This window comes from Galeopterus variegatus, unplaced genomic scaffold (genome assembly GCF_000696425.1).
Source record: "Galeopterus variegatus unplaced genomic scaffold, G_variegatus-3.0.2 Scaffold587, whole genome shotgun sequence".
NCBI lineage: Eukaryota > Metazoa > Chordata > Mammalia > Dermoptera > Cynocephalidae > Galeopterus > Galeopterus variegatus.
In genome coordinates, this window is record NW_007726698.1 from 353,716 (window position 1) to 374,658 (window position 20,943).

General features: G+C 32.3%; 1 protein-coding gene across 1 annotated transcript in view; it reads left to right on the top strand.

Moving 5' to 3' along the window:
- Positions 1–20,943, top strand: part of MYCBP2 (MYC binding protein 2, E3 ubiquitin protein ligase) — a 260,417-nt gene that overhangs the window by 129,127 nt on the left and 110,347 nt on the right. Inside the window, exons 29-39 of the mRNA XM_008570270.1 lie at positions 1,343–1,477; positions 2,854–2,937; positions 3,932–4,028; positions 6,395–6,587; positions 7,066–7,340; positions 10,215–10,436; positions 14,564–14,755; positions 17,087–17,293; positions 18,154–18,285; positions 19,670–19,848; positions 20,430–20,449. Coding sequence (XP_008568492.1) covers positions 1,343–1,477; positions 2,854–2,937; positions 3,932–4,028; positions 6,395–6,587; positions 7,066–7,340; positions 10,215–10,436; positions 14,564–14,755; positions 17,087–17,293; positions 18,154–18,285; positions 19,670–19,848; positions 20,430–20,449 — 1,736 coding nt within the window. The remainder of the gene's footprint in view (positions 1–1,342; positions 1,478–2,853; positions 2,938–3,931; positions 4,029–6,394; positions 6,588–7,065; positions 7,341–10,214; positions 10,437–14,563; positions 14,756–17,086; positions 17,294–18,153; positions 18,286–19,669; positions 19,849–20,429; positions 20,450–20,943) is intronic.

A 20,943-nucleotide genomic window follows, 5' to 3' on the forward strand; every position in this document is an offset into this window, starting at 1 on the left:
TTTTTTTTTCCTGTGTCCGGCAACGGTTCGCAACCCTCAGTGTTGCCCCCGTACTGGACCGGGGACCGGCAACAGGATTGCAACTCTCAGCGTTGCTCCCGCACCTCGCTCAGCCAGTGAGCGGGAACCGGTCCGTATGTGGGATCCGAACCCTCGGGCGGGAGCGCCACCGCGCTTCCCAAGCGGTGCACTATACAGTGCACCACCGGGCCGGCCCTTTTATTGGACTTTCTAACCAGTACTCTTCTACATGTATCTTAATGCATTAACAAAACAGGACGCCTTGTCATTTCCTAACCTTCTTTTGTACTTTCTTTCATACAGATATATTCATGATGATTCTCTTCCTTTCTTAAATGCCTTTTAGTCTTCTCTCAGTCCCAGCTGCAACTAATACACATTCCTTTCACTCTCTTTCCTAGAACTTTGTGTAACTTTAGCAGATACCGTTATTTATATACATGGGTACTTCAAAAAAGCCATGGAAAAATAGAATTCAGAGATACCATGAATTTTTTCATGAACTTTTTGAACTACTCTCGTACATGTCTTTTCTCTTATTCTAAATTAATAGACTTTTTGGTTTAGTTACTGTGTCACAGGCTCAGTTCCAAACACTTTTCTGAATTAATTCAATCCTTAGAAGAACCTTATGAGCTAGATATTATTTTCACTCCAATTTTCAGATGAAGAAACTGAAGTACAGAGAGGATATGGTAACTTGCCTAAGGTTGCCCGGCTAGCAAGTCATAAAGCCAGGCCTTGAACCCACGCTGCCTTGAACCCATGCTGCCTTGAACCCATGCCTCCTTGAACCCAGAGCTGTTTTCTTAACATGCTACTTCTCAAAAATATGGTAACTTGCCTAAGGTTGCCCGGCTAGCAAGTCATAAAGCCAGGCCTTGAACCCACGCTGCCTTGAACCCATGCCTCCTTGAACCCAGAGCTGTTTTCTTAACATGCTACTTCTCAAAACACTTTAGCTGAATAAAAGAACTTTGAAGCTAAAGTTCAGATTTTTGTTTTTCAGCAAAATTTGCATGGTTTTTATTGTATCAATTTAAAACATTTTGTCTTATTTTAATATGAAAGTTTTATAATATTTAAGCATGTTGTAGAATTCAAGAAGAGGGGGAAGAAATATAATTCTTTCACTTTAACACAATAAGTGTTGTTTGTGTTCCTTTCCAGACTTTTTAAAATAGAAGGTTTTTAACGTTTGACAAAAATCCTATAATACAATTAGTTTCATGTTTTTGTTTATAAGGGATTTTTTTAAAAAATGAATATATATAACAGGGAAGAGCAAAGGCATTGTCTTTGACTCACCAATTTTTCTCAGAGAAAAATATGCAATGATGTTTGATGAACCAGTTCTCCTGCAAGCTGGATGGTGGTATGTAGCATGGGCTCGGGTGTCAGGACCCAGCAGTGATTGTGGATCTCACGGACAAGCTTCTATTACCACAGATGATGGGTAAGAGAAATATTTAAGTACTACTTAAGCAGGTCTCATTTTTGTTCATGGGATATTGTTTTGAAATCCCAGGGGACTTTCAGTAGCATAAAAACCTTAGTAAGACTAGAGCATAATATAACTGCTAAAAATTAAATTTGTGTAACCTCATGCCAAATTACCGTTTAGACAGAACAGGGAGATAATAGGACTGCTGTTCTTTGCTCTTGCCAGATGGCATTTGTATGTGTTTCTGGGTATTAAATTGTTTAAAAACTTTGTTACCAAATTAGAAAGTATATACAGGAAGGTGAAAAGGATAGTGAGAAGTTTGGAACCATAAAAAAGAAATATATACTTGCTACTAAATTTGATAGTGCATATGAAGACAGTTTATAAATTGCAAAGCTTCAGGTATATGAGATAGTATTGTTTTAATAAAATGTAGGGAAAATTTTATTATTTAAAACTAACTTTCATATATAGAGTGCTTTTCAGTTTAGAAAACACTTTTATATGTATTATCTCAGTTGATGCCCTTAGTTAATAACTTTGTGAAGCAGTTATTAGCCCCACTTTATATTCAGGGGACTGGGAAACAAAAAAGTGAAATGCTTTGCTTAGAGTCATATGTTTACTTTGTGGCAGAACCAAATCTGGACCTGGAATCTATTCACTCTAAATCTAACATTCTATATACTGTACTCTATTACTCTGATTCATTTGTTTGAAAGGATTATCATTTGTAAGAGAAATTCAGTTTATTCTTTATTACTCTTGAGCATAAACTGTTAGAAATGGGTAGAAGTTATATGATAGTATATTTCATTTTAGTTAAACTCATAACAGAGCTGACCAAAAAAGGGACAGACTGATTTATGAGGTGAATTTCATGTTGCTGAATATCCAAAAGACTGCTGTAGAAAAATTTATCTGTGGTATATATCCCTTTCAACTTACCCTGATTGCGTGCTAGAACTGAGGAAGCTGCTTTGACCCTGGACTGTGTGATTCCCATACGTAGTTCATTCAAACTTGGAATATCATGCACTTTGAGGCTAGAGCCTATAATGCATGTAGTCAAGCAGATTTTGTACTGTTTGTAAGTAAAAATCTTTTGTTAAAAGTTTACTTCTCTGGTTAAAGCTGATATGGGGGGCTGAAAGTGGGCAGGACAGCTACTCACCTAGGAGTTCAGTTTCTTCATTTCACTGATTAAGACACTCAGAGCTAGAACTAAAATCCAGACAATACTTTTTGCTTTTCTTTTTTTCTTTAAAAATTAATAATTTTCATTAATGTAAGATTTAAAAACATTATTGTTAAATTCCTTATTTCCTTTAATAAAACATGTATCATGTCATTTTTGGAATTATTATTATTTTTTCTCTTCTTAGGGTTGTATTCCAGTTTAAGAGTTCAAAGAAATCAAATAATGGTACAGATGTTAATGCTGGTCAGATACCTCAGTTATTATACAGGTATTTAGCATATTTGTAGTTAGTTAATATGGTTGTGCTATGTTTCTATGGAGAAATTATTTGAAGCAATCAGCAAATTGTAACATACAGGTAGAAATATAGCTACATTTAACAAAAACATTTAATTTAGTTAAGGTTTTGTGTCTTTTTAAATACTTTCTTTATCATGCATATTTTAAACTTTACCTAATGAGTCAGATTATTTGTTTTATGCCAATAACAGTATTTTCATGACTTGTTTTTTTAATATCTTTTGATTTTCTTACCAATTTCACAATGTTACACACTAATAAAATTTTTCTTGCTGAAATGAAACTGGGGTGGCGTGAGAGACTTTAGATGTAGGTCTGATTGATTTAGTATAGTCATACTTCTGGTTCATCTTGTGATGGAATAAACTGGAGAATTCCTTACTGTTGATGAATTTTCTCCTTTAATTGAAATATCAAGTAGTAGCTTACTCTTATGATAATATTTATTATATTTTAAACATTATTTAAGCATTTGAATTATCTCAGTAATTCAGACATGTATGGAAGCATACACCTATGTGTGTGTCTTGTCTATTTCTAGATCTGCAATGATTTTAAAGAATTAAAATGGATATAAACTCACGAAAAAAATGTTAAGCAGTAAAAAAATCAAAGGAAATGTCTCTAGAACATTGATTCTCTGTCTTCCATATCTTCTTTTCTAGAAATCACTTAAGGAATCTGGTTATTACAAACCTCATTTTTCCCAAGAAGAGATTTTTGTTTGTTTTTTATGCAATTTATTATAGTTATTTTTTGTAATGTATGGCTTTACAAACATAAATTGCATTCAACTACTTCTGGGTACTACTGGTTGAATATGTACCATATTGACATTTTACCTGGAAAAAAAATTTTTAATGTATAGTTTAATTATTTCACTATTGCGAAAATGTATATTTTTAAAAGAAAAATGTCATTAGATTTGTCAACATAAATATATGTGTGTCTACTACCTTTAGACTTCCAACCAGTGATGGCAGTGCTTCAAAAGGCAAACAGCAAACCAGTGAACCTGTACATATTTTAAAGAGATCTTTTGCGAGAACTGTCTCAGTGGTAAGCCATTTTTTAAAATTTTAGTTTTTCTATTCAGGGCTCAGTTTTATTTTGGTGTTCAGAATTTAGCCACTCTTCCAAGTGTTTATCTCAGTGTAACTTTATGAATTCAGATTTGGTTTTGTATTAGCATTTATATTCTAGGCTAAAGATAATACTTACTTTAAATGATGGAAAAATAGAGATGTTCCCTATGATTTTAATATGTCCGGCTGACTTGGCCCACCTATTTCTGAGATAAATGATGGCTTTTAAAAATAAGTCATGTACGAATGCCTATGCTGAAAGAATTAGAAAGTAAAAAGTTAAGAATGGCACTGGCCCAAAAAAGTGTTACTTTAATACTTGAGGACCTAAGTAGAAGAGTTGCATATCTAACTAGGAACTTCATTGAACTATTTGACCATCCCCATTCTACATTTAAAGATGCACAATGCTATTGGGGTTACCAGTGTAGAATGGAAAGTCAATATGATATAATTGAAAGATCATAGTATGTCTGCTCAGGAAGTCTGAGTTAAATTCTTGCTCTTTTATTTATTAATTGAGGATTCTTATGCAAATTAGATTACATCATAGCATTATTTTGAATTTCTAATGAGATAAAGGGTATAAAATGCTTTTTGAACTGTAAAGCACTATATGAATGTGATTTGTTAATGTAGCTGATAGTTTCTCATGTTGGTAAAATGCGTAGGAGAACTTTTTTGTTTGTTTTTTTAAATCTCAGAATTAATGCACATCCCTGGTAGGAATGGGGTGGAATAGGGATAAAACTATACTAAAAGTATATTAAAGCTTTTTCTCCATTCCCCCATTTTTACCATATATACCTACTATTTACATTTTGATGTATGTCCTTTCAGACCATTTTTATACACACAGACGCTTAGTGTGTACATACAGTATGCTGTAGATCATTCTTGTTTGTTTTTTATACTTATGGTTTTCATCTTTTAAATATTTCATAGTATACACCATGGACATCTTTCCCTGTTAATACATTTTGTTCTTTATCAGTCTCTTCTGTTTACATAGTATCCACAGAATGGTTGTATTCTAATTTATTCAAACCTATTCCTATCAAACAACCAGTTTGTTTCTCATTTTTTGCTATTACGTTTTGCTTAATGAGCATCCATACATGTGTTCTTTATTACTTATGTGCATATTTCTACTAGAACTATGCCCATTTAAATTTTGATATATTTTGACTTTCCAAAAAAGCTACGGCAGTTTACAGAGAGTGTGCTTTGAATAAGAGACTGCAAGAACTTTGGCTCCTTGGTACCTTTGTATCCTTTTAGTATTAAGATTAGTTTGGTATCTTTTGATCTAAATACGGATCTTTTACTCTCTTATGTCTTTTTCAGTGACCTCTTTTCTCTGTGCTTAGTAATCCTTTTGTATTTATGTGTAAGTGGTTTTGTGGTTATTAGGTAATTGTAATCTTTACATAAGAAACTTATTCAATCATTTCTTTAAAAAGTTATACTATAAACTCTCACTTTTGGTCTTACTATTACCAGAGGTCTAGGATTTGGTGAGGGTGGGGAAATAAGTGCTCTGTTTTGAGGTTCACATAGTATCTGTCATCATGTACGCGAGGTAAAACCTACAGACCAGCTGGAACCACAAAGAAAATCCACCACTCTGAAGTCATAGTCTAGAATTTCTAAAAATCCAGACAAGATTTTTTTAGTATTTTCTAGTCAATTTTTATCTTCTGTTAACTTATCAAAAATTGGTATATAGTTTGTATCATCATACTGTCACTGATATCTAATATTAAAATACTTGCTTTTAAATTTTATTTTTTACTACAGTTACTATATATTTAATATTCCTTTTTAGTAAAAATGTATAAGTGTCTTCAATTTTTCTCTTATTTCTGTGATAAACAGCACAGGTTGGTAGTGGGGAAACTTAAAAATATATTTATAAGTAGATAAATATTGAAGAATTTTTTTTATAAGTGCCTAACTACTTTATCTTGTTTGTCAAACTTCAGATACTCTTAATGGTAATTTGTAAATGAAGTATAAGAGTGTCTATTATTTGGGCTATAAAAATGTTCAAAATATGGCTGGTTACTCAGTTGGTTGGAGCATGGTATTATAACACCAAGGTCAAGGGTTCAGATCCCTGGAAAAACAAAAACAAAAACAGGGCTGCCCAGTTAGCTCAATTGGTTTAGAGTACAGCCTTGCCACCCCAAGGTCAAGGGTTTGGATCCCCATGATGGACAGCCCACCCCCCCAAATTCAAAATAAAATTTTGAAGTTGCATGTCATTATCTTTCCATTCAATTCAACTTTGGTATCATTTGAACTAATTGTTGTCTGTTTATTCATATTCTGGATTAGGAATGTTTTGAGTCATTGTTGAGTATTCTTCACTGGAGCTGGACTACATTAGTCTTAGGAGTTGAAGAACTTAGAGGATTAAAAGGATTCCAGTTCACAGCTACACTTCTAGATTTAGAGAGACTGCGCTTTGTGGGTACCTGTTGTCTGAGGCTATTGCGTGTCTATACCTGTGAAATTTATCCAGTGTCAGGTAAGATGAATTTGTTAATGACTTTTGGGAAAAAACATTTGAGACATTGAGAAGGTTTACACAGAGATAACCAAGAGTTTAAGATCCCTCACCACCTTTAAGCTGATCCTGAAATGAGAAGAGAAAGTCAGCTTGCTATGATACTTGTGTATTAGCTTATATAGAATAAAATAGATTACATGTCATTCTGATAACAAAAAGTCATAGTAGGCTAAAATTCCATACTCTAATAGAGTGTTATTAAACAAATTCTGCCAAATAGAAATATTTTGAATAACTGATTAGATGTAAATGCTGAAACCACTTTTTTTTTCAGGCAGATTAAAAAAAAAAAAATTTGGACCACACTAAATCTATAAATTGTTTCACGTCTAGGTTATGAAGCCTGTGATTTTTTAGATATATAGGAAATTACTGAATTATGTAGATTGTTGTCATGCATATTTAGTGTTCTACTTTTGCTTTTTTTCCCTCAAAGCTACAGGAAAAGCAGTTGTAGAAGAAACTAGCAAATTAGCAGAATGTATTGGAAAAACCAGAACTTTGTTAAGAAAAATTTTGTCAGAAGGAGTTGATCACTGTATGGTGAAGTTGGATAATGATCCTCAAGGATATCTCAGTCAACCCTTGAGTCTCCTAGAAGCTGTCCTTCAGGAGTGTCATAATACTTTTACTGCCTGTTTTCATTCTTTCTACCCAACTCCTGCCTTACAGTGGGCTTGCCTCTGTGATCTCCTGAATTGTTTAGATCAGGTAATTAAAGTTTTTGAAATGTTAATTGAAATCTGATATGTTGCTTAATGCTCTTCAAGAAAATTAATTGCAGTGCCCCGTCTTTTTAACTTTTATAAAAAATAAATTAAGAAATCAGTTTGGTGTATGTGACTTGCCTAATCAAAATTGAAAAAATTGAAAATTTGTTTTTGCTATCTTCTTTATCATATTTTGGTTATAAAATGGGCAGCCACTTTGTGCAGCTGCTGATTTGTTCTTTGAATCTCTTTGTGAGTGTGTGTATGAGAGAGAGAAAGAGAAAAAACAACAGTGAGTATGTGAGAGCGAGGACAGTATCAGAAGGGCGGCCCTTGTGGCCTCCTTGTATACAAGGACAGGAAGGCCAGAGTGCTGAGTGAACAGGCATGCAACATCATTCATTCATTCATTCGTTCATTCATTCGTGAGGAAACCATAACCTTCACAAATGTGTATGCAAACCAAATCACAGAATTTCAAACACCTCAGGCAAAAAACTGACAGGAAGAAATAGACAAATTCACATTGATAGTTGGAGACTTCAGTGCTCCTCTTTCAGTAATTAGTAGAACAACTAGACAAGAAAATCAGAGATGTAGAAGATTTGAACAATGCTGTCAACCACCTGGATCTAATTGATATTTATAAAATAGAATATGCAACTGCAGAATATGTATTCTTTTCAAGTACACATGGAATCTTCACCAAGATAGACCATATGCTAAGCCATAAAATAAGTCTTAGTAAATTTCAAAAGATTAAAATCCTAAAGAATATGGTTTCAGGCCATCCTAGAATTAAATTAGAAATCAATAGCAAAAGATATTAAGAAAAGCATCAAATATTTAGAAAATAGACAGTATTTCTAAGTAACCAGTGGATCAAAGAAGAAATCACAAAGGAAATTTAAAAACTTTTTACATTGGAAAGTAGAAATGTAACACTATGACTTGTGGGATGTAGCTAAAGCATTATTTAGTGTGAAATTTATACCTTTAAATGCTTATACTAGCAAAGAAGGAAGGTTTAAAATCAGTATCTAAGCTTCTACCTTAAGAAGCCAAAGGAGAAGTAAATCAATCACAAAGTAAGAAGAAAGGAAGTAATAAAGATAAGAGCAGAAATTATGAAATAGAAAATAGGGACAATTAACAGTTAAAAGTTGGTTCTTGGAAAAAAAAAAAAAGATAAACTCCTAGCAAGCCTTATTGGAAGAGAAAGAAAAAGAAAAACTATAAAATACCATTATCAGAAATTAAATAGGGAATATCACTACAGATGGAACTAATGATAGGAGAATATTATGGATAACTATACCAATGAATTTTACAACTTTAAAGGAAGTGGACAAATTCCTTGAAAAATGTAAGTTAACAGAATCTGACACAATAAGAAATAGAAAATTCTGAATTGTCTTATGTCCATTAGAAACATTGAATTCATTATCAAAAATTTTCCCACAAAGAAAATTCCACACCCAGACTTGTGTTAAATATTTAAGAAAGAAATAAGATCAATCTATTACAAATTCTTCCAGAAAATATAGGAGGCAACACTTCCCAACTAATTTTATGAGGTTAGCCTTATCCTGATACCAAAACTTAACAAAGGATATTACAAGAAAAAAGTACAAGTAAATATCACTCAGAAATATAGAAGTTCTTAGAAATATTATCAAGTCAAATGCAGTATTGTAAATAATATGCAAGTATCATTACCAAAGTGGGATTTATCTTAGAAATTCAAGGTCAGTTTTAAATTAATATTATCTCAATAAAGAGGGCAAATTTTATGATCCTCTCAATAACTACAGAAAAAAATAAGAGTACTTAAATAACAAAATTAGCAGTTATTTAGTGATTAAAAATTCTCAGCAAACTGGGGTATAAGAAAACTTCCTCAGTCTGGTAAAGAATAGCTACATAATATCTATAGCTAACATTCTACTTAATGATGAAATATTGAATGTTCTCTTAAGTTTGGAAACAAAACACGGGTGTCTCTTCTCACCACTTCTATTCAACTTTGTGCCAGATGTCCTAGCCCCACTTCACCCCACCCCCCCAAAATACTCACTATCATCACCAGAACATTCCACACAACTTTGAATCTATGTAGTAAGGCAGTGTATTTTACCACTCAATTTCCTGGGTCAAGATTATTGCCTGGACTAGTGCACAACTTAATTACTCTCTCACTCTCAGCCTTCCCAGTCTGATATATTTGTTTTCTTCCTTCACTACTGAACAGGTTAGATTTAGCAAACATTGGTTTAACTTAGGGAATGTTGACTTTCTAACACAAATGTTTGATGAACTAAGTAATATATACATGATTTTTGTGGATTAGGATATCCCATGTTGATAAGTTTTAATATTTTATTATAAAATTTTACAAGTGTGCTACTAATTTTCCTCAATAAACTGTGGAATGTGATGACGTGTTTTTGTGACCTTAGCGAAATGTTGCAGTCGCACAGAATTACATTTCACATTACTTATTATTTGAGAAAAATAATTTCAGTGCTTATTGGAAATGCCTTAGATGTATTCTGATTGAAGAATTGTTGACGCCTTCCTTCGAAAATAGTGCCTATGATTGTGAGGATATATACATACGTAAACTCTCATTTACTGGAGGGCAGGAGACTGATTTTTCTTGACCGTACTTAATTTTTCATCTTCATGAGATAGGAACAAATAATTGTGTTTTAAAGTATCTCTGTAATGTTATCCTATAGCAAGACAATTTAAATGATTGAGTAATAGAAAGTCTTCGTATGATTTAAATGATTGTTTACCTTTTTTGTATCCAGAAACATGGATTATGTTAATGCAGTATTTCTTTGGGGGTGCATATTTTTGTTTTTAAAAGGATATCCAAGAAGCAAACTTCAAGACGTCAAGCAGCCGACTCCTTGCAGCTGTTATGTCAGCTCTGTGTCACACTTCTGTTAAGCTGACTTCTATCTTCCCTATTGCATATGATGGAGAAGTACTGCTACGATCAATTGTGAAACAAGTTAGCACAGAGAATGACTCAACACTAGTTCATCGTTTTCCCCTTTTGGTGGCACATATGGAGAAACTCAGCCAGGTAAGTCTTTTTCTGAAATCTCTTTTATCATGTGGCAATAAAACTGTAAATGGAGGCATATTTAGCTTGGTGCTTATTCTTATATATGGGTAAATACATTTAACAAATGATTATCTGTTTCATAAGAAGAGCAAATATTTTAAAATCTCATATTTACCTATAAATGAGCGGTCTTTTTCCTCTGTTTTATTCTGAATAATCACTCACCTGTAAAAAATCTGAGAGTTATTCATTGAATACATATACATTTGTTTTTTGCTGACCATTTAAAAGTAAGTTGAAGATACCATAAGCAATCTTTTATATTCTAATATAATATTTAGATTTCAAAGATGTAATAATAAGTAAATAAACGGTTTTTAAAACATCTTTTGTATGACATTTTGGTATGTTAAGATAAGCCCTGTAAAACAATAGGCATAGGAAGCATTCTTTAATAACTGCTTAAAAACACTGTAAAGAACTTACAGACACATGAAACCATATATCATTACTACCAAGTCAATGAGAATTAATCTATAAAAGTGAAAAAAGGAGTAGAATATAGAATAGTTATCCCAATTATTGTACAATAACAATTTTCTGTTACCCAAAGCAATAAAAAAATGATGAAGAAAATTTCAACAACATATAGAAACAAAAAGTATAATAGAATGGGAAGAAAATTTGCAGAACATTTAATATAATATCTTTGCAGGATCCTAGTAGAAATAATAAAAGTCAATGCAAGAGAATAAGCTAGCATGGGAAAAATTTCATCCTTACTAGTAACTAAATATGAATGAAAGTAATATTGAGATATCAATTTATTTCTAGAAATTAGGAAAAATAATTTTTTTCTCTTATAAATTCCTATGCTGGTGAGACTATGGGGAAAAATACTAAACTTAGATTGTTCATGGCATTATATAATTATTCTAAATCCTTTTCTCTCAATATTTTAGCAAATATTTTTCATGCACCTACTATTTACTGGGATTTTAATTAGGCACTAGTTGAGATAGGAGTCAAAAAAATAAATACAGCCCTTGAATTGAGGGTCTACAAACTAGCAGATATCTTTAGAAGATAAATTGTCAATTCACTGTTATAAACTATGAGTATTTTCACAGGAAACTAAGAGAATAATTGGAAGACTATAGCTGTATGTGTATTTTATTAAAAGGAAAGATTAGAAACCTTTATTTAGAGCTTTAAATGTTCATCATTAAGTGAAAGAGCTGAATTTGGGTATAATAACTTGATAGAATATGGTTCGGCTATTACAAATAAGTATGTTTATGTTTATTATCAAGGCAGATGTTTTAAATTTTTGAAACTAAAAAATCAGGAAAAAAGCATGTATACACAATGATGACTGTGAAATATGTGTGCACAAGTCTGTCAATTAGAAGAAAATACTGAAAAATGAAAATAATGCATGGGTGATAAAGTTATGAGTAATTTTATGTTTTTTTTTTTTAGAATTTCCTTTAATGTTGTAGTGTTAAAAAAATAGTGAAAAAAATTATTTTATTTTAATTTATCAATATACAATATAGTTGATTTTCATGTCCTTTGACCAATTCCTCCTTTTCCTCCCTCCTTCTTCCCTCTCTGCCACATCAACATCATATCTGTTCATTTGTCTTAACAAAATTAAGGAATTGTGATCGTTGTGTCTCCCCGCTCCGCCAGTTCGTTTATTTACTTATTTCTGGGTATATATATGCAGAGGAATGGAAATCATCATGTTGAAGGGATACCTGTACTCCCATGTTTATTGCAGCTCTATTTACAATACCCAAGAGTTGGAACCAGCCTAAATGTCCATCATGGGATGAGTGGAAAAGGAAAATGTGGTATATCTACACAATGCAATACTACTCTGCTTTTAAAAAAAAAATGAAATACTACCATTTGCAGCAACATGGATGGACTTAGAGAAAATTTTATTAAGTGAAATAAGCCAGGCACAGAAAGAGAAATACCACATCTTCTCACTTATTTGTGGGAGCTAATAAAAAAAATAGTGAAAAAATTTTAAAACTTTAAAAACATTTGTAGAGAACTGTTGACGTTTAGTGACTATTAATAATTAATAATTACATATTTATAACGTCTATCTTAATAGAGTGAAGGAGAGTACTTCAGAGAGTTCATGGAAAAGTGGAATTAAAAGATAATACAAATCTTTGCATGAACTTTTTGAAGACCACTTGTATATTCTTCCCTCTTTATAACGGACATTGTAGCACTATTTTAGTGTAGTGTAATATATTTAATCAATCCATTTTTTATATATAGATAGATTATTCTCAGTATTTCAGCATTTTAAACAATGCTGCTGAAAATGTAATTGGCTAAATTTTCATGCATGTTCATAATTTTCCTAGTATAAATTTCACAGTAGAAAAATTCTGAAGTCAAAGGAAAATATGTTAAGGGGATGTTAAACTGTCAAAATGCTCTTTAGAAAGCTGACGTCAGCTTGCATTCTCTGCCACTAGTGAATGAGAGTGCCTTTCTCTAAAATTTTAGTGGCCAGTGATGGGCTAATATTTTGTCCTTCTACAAAAGCATATTGACAAATTATTAACTCCATTTTAAAATTATGTGGGAAAGCTTTTTTTGTTAATCTTGGGAACTACTAATTAGAAACTAAGCAGGCAAAGATAAGTACACTCTAACCCACTCCCACCTCCACCCCTAAATGAAGCCCCACAAGATTCTTGATTATGGGGTATAATTGGGTATTGAGTATTATCAAAAGTTTAATGTTCTGAGATATTTCATAAAGTAAAGTTTCTGGAGAATGGAAAGATGTCAGGAATAAAAGAATCTGAATTTTAACAAAATTAAGAATTGATTCTTTTAAATCCAGAAAAATTAATTATATAAGAAATTAACTAAAATGTTATAGTAGTCTTATTCAAATGATAATATAAATAAATGTGAAAGATTATCTCTGACTGGCTTTTTTGTTTCAGCATAAGATTGTATATTAGGAAAGAAGTTGAGAGTGATTCATAATAATGCTTAATACTATTTTAACTAAAAAGTTACTTAATTTCCAAATGGTTTTAAAGTGCACTCATTTACCTATTTTTTTGTCTTGCAAAGAAAATGATTTAATTTTAAGGCCCCGCTTGACCCCCCATATTTTATGATTTTATGAAATCTGTTGAATCTGTTAATATATATTGTAGCTTGTAATGCAATGTGGAATATAAGTATTATGGAAGAACTTGCTTGCTCAGGGGGCAACAAGGTGGTTTTGATAACTGAGTCATAGCAAATAGTTCCCCTGATTTCACAGATGACGAAGTCAAGGCACTATGAAAAAACTTGGTCTAGATACCAAATTGATTTCTTAGTCCATATCAAAACTGAATAGTCACAATGACCTCCTGATGAAATTAAGTTCATTTTGCTCTCTGTCCACAGTGGGCTAAAAGACATAGAGGATGGTAAAGGAGGTAAATAATTTTTATGCTGGATATCAGCTAAATTAATCACCTTTTGGTTTTTTTCTGAAAAAAAGTTTTTCCTTTGGTCTTTAATGGGACTCTGATTTTTTTTCTGGAAATTTTTCTGTTGGGAGGGGCTGGAATTTTTTTATCTCCACTTAGGAAATTGAATACATTAGAAAGTCAATCGAATATAGTAGAAGCTGCATAGGAATTACATGCATGTACAAAAAGAATTTTGTTAGAAAATTGATTTGCACAAACTATTTAGAGTTACTTTACCTCTGAATATACCAGAAATAATTATTTCAGATTCGAATCTTGTCCTACAGAGAAAGCTTCTTAAATGCGAAGAATAGGTTTTTTGTCTTTCATATAGTATTGTGACTGAAAAGTTAAATAAGAGAATATGTGAAAATGATCTAAAGCTCGTAAAAACACAAATATCTAAAAGTGTGGTACTTTTACAATACACGGAGACTGCTAACACAAAAAAGAACTTTTAAGTGAAAAGTAGTTATAGTGGCTCCACCTGCAAATGGATAGATTTATAGAAATAGGCTCTGATTCAAGTCTGAATTTTAAGGGTGTCATGTGGAAAGACAAGATTTGACAGATGAGTACTCACACGAAGGAAAATATAGCAATACTTTGGCACTTTTTCTTCTCATGTACCAGAGTGAAGAGAACATCTCAGGGATGACAAGCTTTCGTGAAGTGCTGGAGAAGATGCTGGTCATCGTGGTACTGCCAGTCAGGAACAGCCTGAGGAGAGAACACGAACTCTTCTCTTCCCACCTGGTATCCAACACCTGTGGGTTACTAGCCAGTATCGTCAGCGAACTGACAGCGTCAGCCCTGGGATCTGAAGTAATAAATTATACTTTGAGATTGTATAATAAGCACTTGTTTAAATTTTCCAGTTTCTTTTTTTCATGTATTTTGGCTTTGTAGAAACTAATTTCGAAATGGATCAGCAGCCCCACTTCATTTTTCCCTTTTAAAAAAAAAATTCCTTCAAACTCAGCTTTTCTTCCTTTTTTTTGTTTTTTTGCTCTTTCTTGTACTACTTCTTGTCTGCTTTTATTTGCTTCTTCTCCCTCACCAGTTTACCAGGATTGTCAAATACTTTAATATTAAGTGTATGTTTTCCTCTCAGACTTAGACTTCTCATCTGCCCACAACCCCACCACCATGCCCCAATAAGAGCAAAGATAGTTCTCATTGCTGGATGATAAGAAATGTTGATAAAATCAGCCTACTAATGACGAACCCATGGTGTAGAGAAGGTAACGAAGTTCAAGCCTTAGCTTTGCCCACTCAATTGACCCTAGACAAATACATATGTAAAATGGGAATAATAATTTTCATCTCATCTATATCACAGTCTGTTTAATTGTAATAAACTATACATAATATAAAATTTACTACTCATTTTTTTGTGTATAGTTCACTGGCATTAAGTACATTCACCTTGTTGTACAGCCATTATCACACAGATTATCAAATGTTATGTTTGAAAAAATCACTGAAACATTTTAAAGTGCTGTTACATTTTGTAAAGTAATGTTTTTCTCCATTTCACTGCCTTACTCATTCTGTTTTGTAGCTTATCTGAATGTTTTGACTGAATTTGGTGAATGTTTCTACTTTTTTTCCTAAGAAGCAGACAGTAGATTGTTTTCCTGTTTTGAAAATCATGTCTTAATGTGAAATATGTTACACATTCAAATGGATGTTTAATAAACAGCATGTTTTCAGTGGCCCCAGCTCTGAAATTTCTGGCCAAGGAACTCCTTTTCTCTATTTTACTTTTATAATTCCTAGTCTTTGCTTTTTCTTACATATGGATTTATTTTATAACCTCTTCTGAATGAACCCTTTTAATCTACACTCATTACTTATTCATAGTGATAGTTTGGCCTTTAGAATTTCTGAATGATCACATGCACCTGAGCAAATTTTAGTATCTCACTTTGGGAAGCTCTTCCTAGGTTTCTTGGTTAGTTTTGACTTTGGCCTAGGAAACCATTGAAACCTTTATTAGAAAATGTTTCATTTTTTTTTCTGCAAATTTTAGTATCTCACTTTGGGAAGCTCTTCCTAGGTTTCTTGGTTAATTTTGACTTTGGCCTAGGAAACCATTGAAACCTTTATTAGAAAATGTTTCATTTTTTTTTCTTTTAATCTATTCATTCAGCCTATAATATGCTTCCCTTTTGCAATAGACTTTGGAGGATGCAGGAAAGTCTGCAACACACAGAGCCCCTTCTGAAGTTGACTAAAGAGTTATCCCCTGTGAACTTACCTTTATGGATGAAAAGGAATGCCACAAATTGTAGAGTGGCTAATGTACAACCTTGAGAGTTCCCAAAAGTTCTGGCTTAGATATCCATATTTTTTTCTTTCTCAGAGTTGTTTGTAATTTTTTCTAGAATCATAAACTCCAAATTTTTCCTCTCAAGTCTCCCAAATATCTGCAGCCAACTTAGATTAGAAGCAGGCTCTATAAATAAAAAGAGCTATTTCAAGCCACAGTAAGTTCTCCTATTCTCTCTAATGAAAGTCTAATTAGTGTGGTTGTGCATGTATCTATATCTATTTATCTATGTCTATATATATCCAAGTATTAAATGCGAAGTTATAAAAATATCACTCTGTATTAGTGGTATACAAATTTAGAATACAGATCATTTTCTTCAAATGAAATCTTACTTGGAAACTCATAGAAGAGAAAAGACATGATCTTAAGAGGGGAACCTTCAATCCACCTCTTCCTTACATACCTCTTTCTCTGCAGAATTCCTAGAGCATTGTGTAGCATAGTTTGAAAACTATAGGTTTATAGAATGTTGATGAAATTTTTGGTACCTTTCTTTGAAGCGAGTGATCATTCATATGTTCTGACTTGATAACTTACAAGCTGTAGTTGTGACATTCTAAATTAAGTGAAATTTATAGTTTAATATGACTAAAAGAAGAAAATACTGTCAAGTGACATTGATTTGTGAATTTAGAATGATAAAATCTGTTTTATTACTGGTTAATCTCTTAATAGAATGTACCCTTAGGAAGGTTTTAACTCATGTATGAAATATACTTTATTTTATTGGACTTAGAATCCTTTGGATAGTTTTGTTGAAGGTGTATTTTTAACAGTCAGGTACAGGCTACTGATGTAATTGCTTTTGTTGTTTACAGGTGGATGGACTAAATTCTCTTCACTCTGTAAAAGCCAGTGCTAACCGATTCACTAAAACGAGTCAGGGAAGAAGTTGGAACACTGGGAATGGGTCCCCTGATGCAATCTGTTTTTCAGTAGACAAACCTGGAATAGTTGTGGTTGGCTTCTCTGTCTATGGAGGAGGTGGAATTCATGAATATGAATTAGAGGTGTTGGTTGATGATGTAAGTTTCATTCTTACAGTGTTCATCTTGCTGTTATATGTAGGTTTTGTGTAAGGACTTAAACATTGTCAGAGTGTGATGAGTCCAAACCTTTGAGGGTTTAACAGGTCAATCATAGATGGATGACATTAAAGAAATTGAATGGAGTAATTTTACTTGATTGAGTGAGTGCCATTTTGGATCACTCCTTCCTCATATTTTTTGCACTTTCAGAAAGGGAAATATTTAAAATGGAATTAAGATCTAGAAAGTATATAGCTAAGCCTCTGATTATAAGTCTTTAGTAATTTTTTTTTTTTTGCTATTGCCATTTTTCAGAAAACAAGAACAGTGTTCAGATGGATGATACTATCTCAATCAGCAGTAAAGCAATTTTGTCAGAGTTAAGGGATGTGTAAAGACAGTATTTATTGATTTAGGTGTATCTTTCTGTATTCTCTAAATTATTTGAAGTACTGAGTTTTCATAAAGTTTTAATAAAATGGGACACAAAGGTATAGTATGTTAATCATTTTCTAGTAAATAGCAGTCTATCTATAGCTTAATTTTTTGGAGCAATTAATTTGAATTAATTCTCTATTTTATTAGGCTCTATAATTAGATATAACACTCTTCTTATGAAGAAGTGGGAATAGTTTATGATATCAGATGAGAAGAGCCCTTTTATATTGTAGTATCCTCAGGAAATTAGATAAAAGTGAATAGTTTCGAGTACCAAAAATTTTTTCTTTAGTATACGGCTAATTCTATATGCAAGGAAATAACTGCTTAAAGACAATAATTAATTATAAATCAAAATCATTCATGCAGTAAAATTAAGATGGTATTTGGTGGATTTTGTTTTGTTTTGTTTACATTAGAGTGAACATGCAGGAGATTCAGCTCATTCCCACAGATGGACGTCTCTAGAATTAGTCAAAGGAACTTATACAACGGATGATTCACCTAGTGATATAGCTGAAATCAGACTTGACAAAGTTGTTCCTCTAAAGGTAATTCCAACCATATGTTTCTGTTTAAATAAGAGGTATTATTATGTAGTTAAAAATAGTGAAAAGCATTCCATGAATTTTCTTTGTTAGATATAACTATTCCTGTTATCCTTTATGTGGCACTTCAGATATTTATGGAATACCTACTGTGTGCCTGATATTGTATTGTATTATATTCTGTATGTCATAAAGTCTGGTATAGTAGGAAGTCCTGTTAGGTTTTGGAGTCAGACAGACCTAGCTTCAGATACTTGCTCTCCCACATATTTGCTTTAAGACACTGGCAAGTCATCATTTAATCACTTTGAGACTTATCTGTAGATTGGAAAGAATAGTACCTACACTGTAGTGTTATTCATATTAAATCAAATAATGGAAATAAAGCACCTGCTTCAGTGTCTAGCTCAGTACAGAAACGCAGTAAATATTAGTCCCTCGTCATACTTTCTCTCATTGTGCCAAAACTCATTTAAACAACAAGTGGTCTTAATAGTTGTTATTAACTATTAAAATTATTATTTCTTCCTATAACTTAATTTTCTGACAATAAATAACTATTTGGCAAAATAGAGAAATTTTACTACATTACTGTAATTATTGATGTTAAAGTTGTTCCTAATTCAGCCAAAATAAATTTCATTATAGAGAATTTTGAATAAGATAAATTCATCAGAGACTTCATCAAAAAGAGTTTAGATACTGAAAAAACAGAAAGCCTTCATTATGAAGTTTATATCATGGATCATAAGGCATCAGTATCTATAGCTCATATTTTCGGTGTATAGGGCATCATATTTTGGACAATTTTTATGGATGTTTTTTCTCATGCTTCTCTGCCTATTTCAGTCTCTGAGTGTCTCTAAAAATAAAAATATAATGTACTTACCACTATTTTCCCACATTTGAAATTATTTCAAAAGTTAAACTGATCAAGGAAAAATATTAGCTTATGTAGTTAAAATCTTTTGTTATTGTTCATATTCTAGCAGCATGATTAAGAGTGGGAACAAGCCACACTGCTTTTATTCAAATCCTAGTTCCATTACTTATTAGCTGTGTGACTTTGAGCAAATTAATTAACCTCTTCATGCCTCAGATTCCTCATATGTAAAAGAGGGATAATAATGAAACTTACCAAATAAGGTCATTTTAAGGATTAATTTAATTCATCCCATAAAGTACTTAGGACAATTTCTGTTATGCAGTAGGCTTTCAGTACGTGGTAGCTGTTATCATGTTTGATTCATTAAAAGCTTATTCAATAACATCTATAAATATGACAAAGAAGTTTAATATATTTGCCCAAGTTACTGCTGGAGTTCTTTTGTATATCCTCTGTCCATTATGAATAAATATAAACATGTTTTACATCTTTATCATGAAGGAAAATGTTAAATATGCTGTGCGCTTGAGGAACTATGGAAGCCGTACAGCCAATGGAGATGGAGGAATGACCACAGTTCAGTGCCCTGATGGTGTGACATTTACATTCAGCACGTGCAGCTTGAGTAGTAATGGCACAAACCAAACCAGAGGACAGATTCCGCAGATACTCTACTATAGGTAGGTGTACGTATGGAGATAAGGGAAATATTTTAAATGGTAGAATGTACACAATTTACTACCAAGGTAAAAAATGCTAAATGGATAGTTATAATGGTACAGCATATCTTCCTAGAACATACTTGTGCTAATTCATATAAAGTCTCATTTTAATATATAAATTCAATGTTTACTGTAAAGGTGAATCCTTTAAAGTGTTTTTGCCATTATCTCTAATACTATTGAGATTTTTGTGTACTGGGCATATGCACTGTTTGCTGTCACTTTATAATTTGTGGTCTGCAGTTTCAAATTTAGATGGAATTTATTTCTTTTTACAAAAAACCTAAAATTAATGATCAGGTTGACTCTACCAAGGTAGTGATGTTACCTTGATCCTGTTTTCCGTTCTACAGAATATTTTGGTATCTGTAAATCTTGTACCCACCCAATCTAGCCCCTGGGGCCCTTGGTGCGTTTCTTATAAAATTTTTAAGAAAACCCATTTCTAATGTAAACAGTATAAAATAAACAATGATAACTTTTGTGTTAAAAAAACTTTTAAATATACATTTTTCACTGAGTCTGAATTTTTCTTTTAGCAACTTAGCTGGAGTCTTAGGTAGTAGTGAGTACAATTTATCACATTTGTCCTCAACTTGAGTTAGCGTCAAATCACTAAAGTTGCACATCACTTTCAAAGGCTTGTTCCTTCCTCCATTTCTTTCATAAACTATCTGGAGACACCACCTGGATAGCTAGTATAAAGTAATTTCCGTAGATAGAGATAGAGATTTTCTGCTTCCTTTCTCCATGTGAAACAGAATAGATATATGAGGATATTTCAAAAAGTTCATGAAAAAATAGAATTGATAGATAATATGAATCTTTCCATGAACTTTTTGAATACCCCCTCATGGTATTAAGTAGTTATTTAGTGCAGTGTTGTCTTTTCTTTTTACTCCAATCAAGAAAAACTGTTTTTGTTACATCTATACTACAATAAACAGTATAGTAATCTTTTTCTCAAACTATAGATTAAAAGCTGTATTGTGCACAAAAGAAGTTATATATTTCAAAACGCTAGACAGCCATGAATAAGGATCAGCTCTCCAA